General features: G+C 42.3%; 1 protein-coding gene across 1 annotated transcript in view; it reads left to right on the top strand.

Annotated features, from left to right (window-relative positions):
• Positions 1-12,269, top strand: part of CACNA1E (calcium voltage-gated channel subunit alpha1 E) — a 611,438-nt gene that overhangs the window by 322,407 nt on the left and 276,762 nt on the right. Inside the window, 1 exon segment of the mRNA XM_044301096.1 lies at positions 7,215-7,320. Coding sequence (XP_044157031.1) covers positions 7,215-7,320 — 106 coding nt within the window.

Here is a 12,269-nt window from a genome sequence, read left to right as displayed (position 1 = left end):
GAAGCAGGTATATCACAGCCCTCAATCAGTATTTGGTGGAAACAGGTATATTGAACCCATTAATCAGTATTTTGTGGAAGCAGGTATATCGCAGCCCTCAATCAGTATTTTGTGGAAGCAGGTATTTCACAGGCCTCAATCAATATTTGTTAGAAGCAGATATTAATCCCCTTAATCAGTATTTTGTGGAAGCAGGTATATCGTAGCCCTCAATCAGTATTTTGTGGAAGCAGGTATATCAATCCCCTTAATCACTATTTTGTGGAAGCAGGTATATTCCAGGCCTCAATCAATATTTTATGGAAGCAGGTATATCACACCCCTCAATATTATTTTTTGCCACAACAATTTTATCACACCACCCTGTTTATTTGGGGCAACAGGTATATTGCAGCCCTCAATCAGTATTTTGTGAAAGAAGGTATATCACACCCCCAATCAGTTTTTTGGGGGGCAACAGGTATATCACACCTGTTGCAATTAGTTGTTCCAATTGCGCTTGTCCCTCTATATAGCTGCGGTATCGCAGCAGAACCACACACAACTGCTGCACAATACAAATGCACTATATACTTTCTATGTTAGATGGATGTGTCATGGGTCAAAGTTCGTCGCAATGCAAAAGAATATGGCGTCGGCGGACATCACCATATGTTCACATATTTGGCGAATCGAGAACACGCAAATTTCTCCGCGACACGACCGCTGGGCGAACCACGAGGCCATCTCTACCCTTGATTGCATAAAGTGTCCTGACTCTGTTTTCACCTCTGTGCTTTATACTTGAACTTAAAAAGGGTTGTCTCACTTCAGCAAATACCATTTATTATGTAGAGAAAATTAACACAAGGCACTTCCGAATGTATTGTTATTATTCGTATTGCATTCTTTGCTGGCTGGATTCATTTTTGCATCACATTATAAACTGCTCTTTCCCATGGTTATGACCACCCTGCAATCCATCAGTAGTGGCCGTGCTTGCACACTATAAGAAAAAGCACCAGCCTATGTGAGCTGTCTCTGTCCCAGTCACCAGAGAGGCCAGCATTTTTTCCTATAGTGTGTAACAACCATGTCTTGCTTTCTGGATTAGCTTGTCATCTGCTGAATTGGCTTCTACTAATTCTATTGGCATTCCAACTATGGGTAGTTTCTGGATTAACCTTCTGCCTCTGGCTTTGTTCAGTGTTGGTGTCTTCCACAAACAGCTAATCGGGGAGGGTGCTGGGTGTCAGACCCCGACCGATCAGAGAATAGGTAATCAAGATGTGAGTAATAAAAACCCTATTAATGTTTATTATGGTTTTGACTAAATGTATTGACTATTCTTTATAGTAATAATGCCAACCTTAGTTGACTATTCTTTATAGTAGAAGTGTCAAGCTGTAGATTGGAACTAGACAGACCCATGTTGGAGAACACTTTAATACAGTCTTTGATGAGGAATGTTTAAATACTGTGAAAACTTTGACAAAAGCAAATTGATAATTACTACTGCTTTCAGTCATAGAGCTTTTTTGGGTCTTCTGCTATGAAGCTGCCTCATGTTACCTTTCTGTTTGGATGTTGGTGACATTTTGTCAGCTTCAGTTAAGGTTTACATTGAAGGAGGCGGCCCGCAGAGACACATCAGGACTTCTTTATACACCTCGATACACTGTAACGCTATTTAACTAAAATAGAACGGCAGGAACACCTCACTAACCTACCATTTCACAGGCTTCCTCAAAACAGCAAATCCTTGGATAGAAACGCTACACTGGCGGGTCTTTGTTAAACAATAAATCATTCAAAAAATAATCGTAAAGTAGTTAATTAAAAGAAACTAAGTACTGAGAACGTTGTTACTCACAAGTGTATGGTTTATTCTAAACATCCAGAAAGCGAGTTTAAAGGCTGTTTTGTTGATTTACATGCATTTTGGGCTAAAAAAAAGTTTATATAATATTTTTTTTATTAAAAATTAAACTTTGGTTTTTGCAGTTTGTGTTTTACACTACATAGCAGCTGCAGAATGCCATCCTGTGGTAAATTTTGTGGTAAATCTTGATGTCATCCTAAGATATCAGCCTATAAAAAGTTATAAACATGTTTTGTTTTATATCATATGTTTACAAAAAAAAATCAGATTTGTTAAATAAAAATATTTCATGGGGGAAGGGGGTTTGAGAGGAGAATAAGAAAAGGGTCCAAGAGCTTAAAATAGAATTTCCATCTCAGACATTGATGGCATATCGCTGGGAAATGACATCAATGTCAGATAGGTGCGAGTTCTTATTTCCATAACGGGACCCCCAAAGTGAAGGGAAAGCAGCCTTGCATGTGTGGCCACCCTCTTTCCACCGCTATGGGAGTTCCAAAAATAGCTGAGCACTGGCTTGGCTATTTCTGTTAGTCCAAAAGCAGCGGATGGAAGGGTGACTGTGCATGCGTGCTGTGCGCATCATTCATCATTATGGGACTTCCGAAAATTGTGTGCTTGGCTATTTATGGGACTCCCATAGCAGTGATTGTAGAGCACGCCACACATGCAAGGTCTGCTCTCCTTCACTTTGAGGGCCCTTTTCTGGAGATAGGAGCGAGTCCTAAAGGTGGGACTCACACCTACCTGACATTGATAACATATCCTGAGATTGCAGAATAATAAAAAAATTGGGGGGCTCACACTAGTACATATTGGATATTGTAGGGTTCACTATCGGTTTGGGCCACCCAATCTCAATCTTCCAAAAATAAATATGTAAATAAGATAGGCACTCCTCCTTCTAGTATGTATGTAAGATAAAAAATGTATTAACGTCAAAAGGATAAAAATATTGTATCACCAATTGTATATTGCATGCGCATTCAGGGCCGATGCAAGGATTTTTGCCGCCCTAGGCAAAGATCCATTTTGCCGCCCCCTCATGTCACTCACTCACTGACAGACACACACACACACTGACAGACAGACACGCACTCGGACACTGTCACGACCATGTTTATGGCCGTGACTCCTTGGGAGCCACATACAGTTGCCCGCGGTTTGGGTTGTAGTGTCAACCGCAGCTGGAGGCATAATGTTGTTAGCCTCAAGTGCGGTTGCCGCGGACAGCAGTTATGTGTGCGGTTCCCTTGGAGTTTGTGTGCGTGTATGTATGCACTTTTGTATGTCTGTGTGTTTTTTGGTGTGCGGTAGCACACCTTCGAAAGAGGGTGCAGCATGCTGTGCCATCCCCTTGTGGCCTGCATGCGCGTTCTCCGGAGGTAGAGCATTCCGGGGATCACCGTTAACGGCACGGTTGGTGGCTTATTCCCCGCCACCTTACCTTCCGTGTCTGTGTTGGTGATCCCTCGTCCCTCTCCATGTTCCCATCTATGGTCGTTTGCTGGCAGCACTCCGCTAGTGGTCCGGCTGCGTGCTGGTTAGGAGTGTCTGCTGGCAGCGACTGGAGTGGGGATGTGAGTGGAGAGTCCCCTCGTCCATTCTCAGTGGTTCTCTTCCCGTGTCGCTGTGTCGGGCTGCAGGCCTCGCTGGACTGGCTGAGTGTGTGCTGGGAGAGGTGTCACAACCAGACATCTGAGAAGCTCTGACAGATGCCTTTCAGAACCTCCTCCTTGAGCTTTCTTTGTTTTGGTTTTCAGTTCCTCATCTCGTTAGCCTCTCCCAGCTGTCATGTAGTTGGACTGATTGCATCCCTTTAAATTCCTCCCCATAATGCATTAGTGTGCGGTTTATACAACTTCCTGGAGTGTGTGTGCATGCTGATCCTATTTCCCAGTCTTCTACAAGATAAGTGTTGTACATTTATTTGTGATTTTCTGTTTGCTGGATCCCAGGTGACCCTGACTCCCTCCGTGTCTAGTGTAGGGAGCCGGTGGTCGTGTCCCCTCACTATTGTAGGGTATTCAGGTGTTATACAGTCGAGGTACGAGGATATGCGATCATCTACCATTGGGATGTTCGCATAGGCTGAGCAGTCAGGGAGAGTGCCAGGTCTTATGCAGGGGTCTCTCTTTTTGTTCCTTAGTTTTGGATCCAGTGATTCATATATTCATTTTGTATTGTCTTGTTTCCTGTACACCTTCCGTGACAAGAGGATGCAGCTGGCAGCGACTTCCTGGGAACCATGTCCTGAGAGTGGACGTTCCCTTCTCCTATCCCCTTGTCTGAGTCCCTCACAAGTTTTTTTTTGGTGGGGGGGGGCTTTGAGGGGTGGGAGTGTCACGACCATGTTTATGGCCGTGACACCTTGGGAGCCGCATACAGTTGCCCGCGGTTTGGGTTGTAGTGTCAGCCGCAGCTGGAGGCATAATGTTGTTAGCCTCAAGTGCGGTTGCCGCGGACAACAGTTATGTGTGCGGTTCCCGTGGAGTTTGTGTGCGTGTATGTATGCACTTTTGTATGTCTATGTGCACTCTGTTTATGTTTGGTGTGCACTGACATCTTCCCTTCACTGTGGCTGTCCGTGGCAACGTTTGGTTGTATTGTGTACATGTGGTGGCAGTGTCCCGGCCTTCGGGCTGACTCCCAGGACATGGTTTCCACCCATGTCGTTGCCTGCGGCAACAGCCACAGTGTGTTCTTGGCTTTGGACACTTCCCCTTTAAGTAGTGTTTTCCCTTCTGTGGTATTGGAAGGGTTAACTCCCTTTCTGTGTGTGTGAGTCACGGGGTGTGTCTGACTGTTGGGTGTGGCCTCTTGGCCCTATAAAGCCTCAGTTGTAGGCAGTAGTCAGAGAGGGTGCTTCAGCCATGCTTGCTGGAGACATCCTCCTGGTTACTTACCAACTGCCAGTGGGGGCCATCCTTCTGGTCATAGCAAATATAATGTTGTTTGGTGTCTAGAAGATGTGTTTGGTTTTATGCTTCTTTATTGCACCTATGGTCCTGGGTTCCCGTGTGATGTGTGTTGTGTGCTGAGTCCTTTTGTTTGTGGATAGCAGTACTTCCACATGGGTTCCAGGCTTTGTGTCTGTGGCAGCTGAGTGTTATGTTTGTGGCAAGTACCTGCCATTGCCATAGGTTGTATTTGTTCTTCCTTCCTTGCAGCTTGGCCAGTGAGACTCCTGTTCCTCCGTATCCAGAAGGAACAGGTTGTCTTACCCTGACTCCTAGTCCAGGGACCGGTCGGAGGGTGAGTTAGGGCTCTGAGGTTCCTGAGCATGGGTCCTCCTACCTTAAAGGTCGGCCCATGCAGCTAGGAGTTAGGGTCAGGTTAGGGACGCTTTAGGAGGTGACCTGCTCCCTAATCCTGTCGTCCTGCTCTACAATCACTGCTATGGTCGAGCGCACGGCTGAGGGTTTTCCCCATCCTCAGCCGTGACAGACACTCACTGAATGACGTACACATACACTCACTGACAAACAGACAGACACACTCAGACACTCACTGAATGACGTACATAGAAACTCACTGACAGACATACCCACTGACAGACACACATACACTCACTTACTGACAGACACTCACTGATAGATATACACCTACCCACTGAAACACACACACGCACACACGGAAACTCACTGACAGACACTCACTCGCTGGCAGACAAACACACACATATACTCACTGACAAACATACACATACTCACGGACAAACACACAGACAGTTACTGACCTACAGACATCCACACTCACTGACATACACTCACAGACACTCAATGACAGACACACATACATTTACTGACAGAAAGACAGACATACATACACTCACTCACTCACTGACATAAATAAACAGGCAGACACTCACTCATCTCCCTGGGGTCCAGTGTGGTGCAGCTCCTCAGTCCTCCAGCGCGCCGTTTATTATGCCGGGGCTGGAATGACATCATATTCCGGCATCACAGAGGGCGCGCAAGGGAGGAGTGGGGAGCTGCTAGAACAGCCTCCCTTGCTGCCTGCCTCCTCTCCTCCGGTAATTTACTGGCAGAGCAGGCACCTGCCATCAGGGTAAGCAGATGCCTGCTCTGCCATATTTAAGAAGGACCTCCACCTCCTGGCCCCCCTGTAACGGCAATGGGGGTGGCTCAAAAGCCCCTCGCCCTGTCGCCCAGGGCTGCAGCCCCCAGCAGGCCGGCACCATAGGCGAACGCCTAGTTCGCCTATATGGTTGCGCCGACCCTGTGCGCATTTATAAATTACAATGAAAAATAATAATAATAATTAAAAAAAGAATATAAAAATAAATTTAAATTTAAATTAAAATGTAGTTAGTGATTAATTGTTATTCATAATCCATTGTTCCACATGATTAAACAGTCCATGAAATATAATCCTCCAAACAATAATTCATATTTGAAAAGAGTATCAAATCCTTTATACTGTGTTTTGGTGAAAGGATATCAGATCCGTTATGTTTTGGTGCGTTTTGAATGAATATATAATATATATTATATATATATATATATATATATATATACACACATATATATATATATATATATATATATATATACATATATCAGATGAGAAAATAAATATAATAGATGAAAATGTCCCAAAAGTTCATTCAAAAAATGAATCCCCATAAACATGATCGATACTTGATCTTTGTAAACAAGTCTATTCAAAGGATATTGAGATTGCTATACCCCTTTTAACCTTCAACCCGGAGCCAGGATGAGGGCTAGGCTTTTGGAACCATTGAAAAAAATGATTGGTGGGGGATTGAGGGCTAGTTAAATTAATGATTGTCCTTCTTTTCTTCCTCTGCTCATACTGATCTGCTTTACATCACTTGTCTCATCTACCTCATTACTCCTATGTATAAATTTGTGAATCTTTAGACACTGTCTTAAGAGACGCCTGAAGAAGAAGCCCAAGTAGCCTCGAAAGCTTGCAATTGTGTCATCATATTTTCAGTTAGCCATTAAAAGGTATTAACCACTGAGGAATCTCAATCTTTTTTCATCTGATTGTCCTTCTGACAGATATTATGCTGAACTTCAAGGTCCTACATTGGTGGGACATATTCTCAAACCTCTGCCTTTGACGCTAAGAAAGCTTGTTCTACCCCATAAATTACTAGAAGGAAATGGATGTTGCTTGTTATGATATTGTCTTGAGGCTGGTTGGGTATTACAACCCTACGACTCACAGTCGATTCATTTTTGTGATTGGTCTCAAGTCACAGATATTTAAAGGTACACATTCCCTTTAATTGTATTCCACAGCATCTGTACATGTATCTGTGTTTCCCGGAATGGTCTATTTTCCTTAACTGTTGTTCTACTCCATTTGAATACATGATCCTTGCCACAATCATCGCAAACTGCATCGTCCTTGCTCTGGAGCAGCATCTTCCAGGAGACGACAAGACGCCTATGGCTCGTAGATTGGTAAGTCGTTTATAGTGAATCATTAACCCTTTATGTTCTTGTTTTTCTGTCTGATCCTCTGTTTTGCTAATTCTAATGTAAAACTGATGCTTAATGTTGCAGAATCCAAAAGTTAAAGGAGAGTACCCTAGGGCCGGTAAATCCTGGTGCCTGGGATATATTCATAGTTCTAGTTACTAAAGACTTTTCATAAGTTAACCTCTATCACTTTACCATTTTTAAACTCAGTTTTCATAGAAAGATCTATTTTTTCACGTATACTTATACTGTTATGGTTTGGCAGTACTACAGTATGCCACTGAAAATTAAGGACAACATTAACTATTGTCCTTCTGTAGCAGTAGTCGGAGAGATAAAAGTTCTTAATTGGTGAGAAATGTAATTTCAATTTATGACTTACAAGGAAGGTAATCCTATCAGAACAGGGAAGGTAATCCTCATCAGAATAGTAGGTGGAGAATTGGAATAACTAAGAATGAAAGCACAATTGCTCTCTTAATAGGCTGTGAGAAGCCCTGACCGACCACATTACTGGGGACAGAACAGGGAAATGTGGTGCTCTTACTAAATCACCACCCCTTACTCCTCTCTAGTTTGACTGATGGTCTGACCAATAGTGTTAAATGAGACTTTATGCTGTTCTAAAGGTCCAGATAGAGAGAAAGTTAAATGGGTATTCCTTTTGTGGTAAGTTATCCCCTATCCACAGGAAAGGGAACAACATTATAATCCTTCCACTGGGACCAATCATTAAAATGGGGACCCTGTACCCATAAGGGCCTCCCAAAATGAACAGATTGGCAGGTCAGACACAAAACTGCTACTCTATTCATCACTATGAGAGTTTCGGAAATAGTCGAGCACTGTACTCTGCTATCTCCGGGACTCTCATAGAGATGAATGGAGCGTTTTGTTCATTTCATGTGTCAAGCTTCCTTTATTTAAGTCTGTGGCAGTTATGACTAGAGCTGAGTAAGCTTGGTTTCAAAATCTTTGCTTGCAATCGTTGAACGGGGACCTTTTTCCAGGTGATATGATGGCTACACAGGTGCAGGGCTTTTTACAATAGGAAGAGGAAGCTCAAGAAAACAAAAATGCATCCACCGCGTGATTATCGTATGATCGGGACAGAATTTCATCCTCTGTTAGTGAACGTTCAAGGTTCCTGCACAATAATTGCAAGTAGAGATGTTGAAACCCATAATGAATTTATACACAAGGAATATTAGAAATCTCCATAACCTTCTATTGTACAGTGGATAAACTTTACCTTCTATTGTACAGTGGATAAACTTTAGGCTTTAAATGTAATGTTAGAAGCTATCATTTCTAAAAGCTAAAAACCTCAGCAATAGTACTGTATACAAAATATATATGGCTTCTACAAGTAAGGCTGAGATTACTTTTAAAAGACACAAACAAGGATGTACTGTGTACAGCAGATCAATATGGACAAGCGCTTTTATCTTATTGAATCGTTGACCATGAAACATTTGGCTCAGGCCATGTGCATTATAATGAGGTGTCTTCAAAAAAATTCATTGATTGCCTGTCTTCCATTCAATCATATTTAATGTTGGTTACCCACATAATTGGCTGATGAATTGTCCATAAATTGTTACTGATATTCCCCTTGTCAGTATTGCAGGATCCTTTTTTTTTCTAGTTTTGTTGCATATTATGCCGAAGAATGACTATTTACAGTACAGAAAAATAAAAAAATATGTAATCTTTAAGCAAAGAATATTCTAATAAGTTAAAACATCACGGTGGGGTTATTCAAAATATTAACATGAAAAATGTCATTTCAACCTATAAATGTATACATTTGATAGGGCTGCAGGCAACATCCATTAATATATACCGTAGGCATCTACGTCCTTCTTAATTAGGGTTTCCCCTATGTTCTGGAATAAATCCATAAATGTTATACAAAATAGTGGACAAATAAGATCAGTTTGATTGACTCTGGATTTTTGATTGACAGTTCCTATAAATTTCTATGGGGATTAAGCCGGCAGAGCCATTTGCACAGATGTTGTACAGAGGCAAGTTCCTGCAAGTCTGGCAGAGCTCAGTCATAAGCATAAGTCAGGCAGTGATCAGGGCAGGCAGCAGACAAGAGAGCAAGTCAGGAAAATATGTAGGAGGAGAAGCAAAAATGCACATCAAAACAGAGTGGAACCAAATGGACCTTTTTGCACAGTCCCAGAGTTGTACGGATGGACCCTAAAGAGGCTTAAAGGCATCTGTCAGCAGATTTGTACCTGGCTGACCTGTTCCATGTGCGCTTGGCAGTTGAAGGCATCTGTGTTGGTCCCATGTTAATATGTCCCCGCATTGCTGACAAAAATGATGTTTTCACATATGCAAATTAGTCTCTAGGAGCAATGGGGGAGTTGCTGTTACACCTAGAGGCTCTGCTCTCTGCAACTGCCACACCCTCTGCACTTTGATTGACAGGGCCAGGCAGTGAAAATGTCATCACACCTGGCCCTGTCAATCAAAGTGCAGAGGATGCAGCAGTTGCAGAGAAAGTTGAACCTCTAAGTGTAATGGCAACGCCCCATTTGCACCTAGAGGCTCATTTGCATTTTTCTCAGCAATGTGGGCACATATGAACATGGGACCAACACAGATGCCTTCAGCTGCCAAGTGCACATGTAACAGGTCAGCCAGTGTCATAGTTACAAATCTGCTGACAGGGTTGTCTGGAGACAACAGCACTTTAGCATGCACTGGCCCTTTAAGAGACCAGGAGGCTGTACATGCTCATGAATCAGTAGCAAAGTGGCACCAAGCAGGAGAAAGATACTGTAGAACCAGACCAAATATTGATTGATAAACTGATGCTCTAAATAACATTTCATTTTTCAGTTTTTCAGATCAGCTTGAGACAGTTACTCAAAAAATGCAAAACAAAACGCATACAGGATGTAACAATAGCATGAACAGGCCCTTAGTTATCTTTGAAGCATGCATCTAGTTGTATTTTCTATAAATGAATAGCAAAGGTGACTATAAGAAACTTTGTAAGATTTATACAGTCAGATCCATAAATATTGGGACATCGACACAATTCTAACACTTTAATTTGTCAGCTTTAATTTGAGGGTATTTACATCCAAATCAGGTGAACGGTGTAGGAATTACAACAGTTTGCATATGTGCCTCCCACTTGTTAAGGAACCAAAAGTAATGGGACAATTGGCTTCTCAGCTGTTCCATGGCCAGGTGTGTGTTATTCCCTCATTATCCCAATTACAATGAGCAGATAAAAGGTCCACAGTTCATTTCAAGTGTGCTACTTGCATTTGGAATCTGTTGCTGTCAACTCTCAAGATGAGATCCAAAGAGCTGTCACTATCAGTGAAGCAAGTCATCATTAGGCTGAAAAAACAAAACAAACCCATCAGAGAAATAGCAAAAACATTAGGCGTGGCGAAAACAACTGTTTGGAACATCCTTAAAAAGAAGCAACACCAAAAGACCAGGAAGACCACGGAAAACAACTGTGGTGGATGACCGAAGAATTCTTTCCCTGGTGAAGAAACAGTTGGCCAGATCAAGAAAACTCTCCAGGAGGTAGGTGCATGTGTGTCAAAGTCAACAATCAAGAGACGACTTCACCAGAGTGAACACAGAGGGTTCTCCACAAGATGTAAACCATTGGTGAGCCTCAGAAACAGGAAGGCCAGATTAGAGTTTGCCAAACGACATCTAAAAAAGCCTTCACAGTTCTGGAACAACATCCTATGGATAGATGAGACCAAGATCAACTTGTACCAGAGTGATGGGAAGAGAAGCATGGTGGTGGTAGTGTCATGGCGTGGGCATGTATGGCTGCCAATGGAACTGGTTCTCTTGTATTTATTGATGATGTGACTGAAGTGTTTCGGGCAATATTATCTGCTCATATTCAGCCAAAGGCTTTAGAACTCATTGGACGGCACTTCACAGTGCAGATGGACAATGACCCAAAGTTTTTTAAGGGAAAGAAGTGGAATGTTATGCAGTGGCCAAGTCAATCACCTAACCTGAATCCGATTGAGCATGCATTTCACTTGCTGAAGACAAAACTGAAGGGAAAATGCCCCAAGAACAAGCAGGAACTGAAGACAGTTGCAGAGCATCACCAGGGATGAAACCCAGCATCTGGTGATGTCTATATGTTCCAGATTTCAGGCTGTAATTGACTGCAAAGGATTTGCAACCAAGTTTAAAACAGTGAAAGTTTGATTTATGATTATTATTCTGCCCATTACTTCTGGTTCCTTAACAAGTGGGAGGCACATATGCAAACTGTTGTAATTCCTACACTGTTCACCTGATTTGGATGTAAATACCCTGAAATTAAAGCTGACAGTCTGCAGTTAAAGCACATCTTGTTAATTTAATTTCAAATCCATTGTGGTGGTGTACAGAGCCACAAATGTTAGAATTGTGTCAATGTTCCAATATTTATGGACCTTTTGGTGTGCTTTTATCATGCTGCTTTTCTCTTTCCTTGTTTTAACAGTGAAGTCTATGGAAAGAGGAGGAGGCTACTGGATGACGGGCACAAACTACAGTTTCTTAGATCTTCTACACTTAGCACTTTACTATATCTAGTAGGATAAGGCTCTACCATTATTTAAAGTAAAGAAATACATCACTTACTAGCTGGCAAATGCCTCCTCATCCCTCCTCCTCTCTTCATAGACCGTTGTATGTGGGGCTTCTAGAGATAAGAGGCTGAGTGAAGGGAAAGAGGAGGAAAGCATTCTGAGAAGCCCAGGAGGAAGCATAATTCTTTAATAAGATATATTGCAAAGTTGTGTATAGTCACCTTTACTATTCATTTTTGAAAACTTAACTGGAGGAATACTTTAGCTATTGGAAAACTGAAAGTCGCATTGAATTGCATTTGACTGCAGAACACAATATTTCTCCATGTGACTTTATTTCCC

The sequence above is a fragment of the Bufo gargarizans genome, chromosome 7, assembly GCF_014858855.1.
Source record: "Bufo gargarizans isolate SCDJY-AF-19 chromosome 7, ASM1485885v1, whole genome shotgun sequence".
Lineage (NCBI taxonomy): Eukaryota > Metazoa > Chordata > Amphibia > Anura > Bufonidae > Bufo > Bufo gargarizans.
Note: the sequence above shows the minus strand (reverse complement) of the source record. Positions and strands in the feature narration are given on the sequence as shown.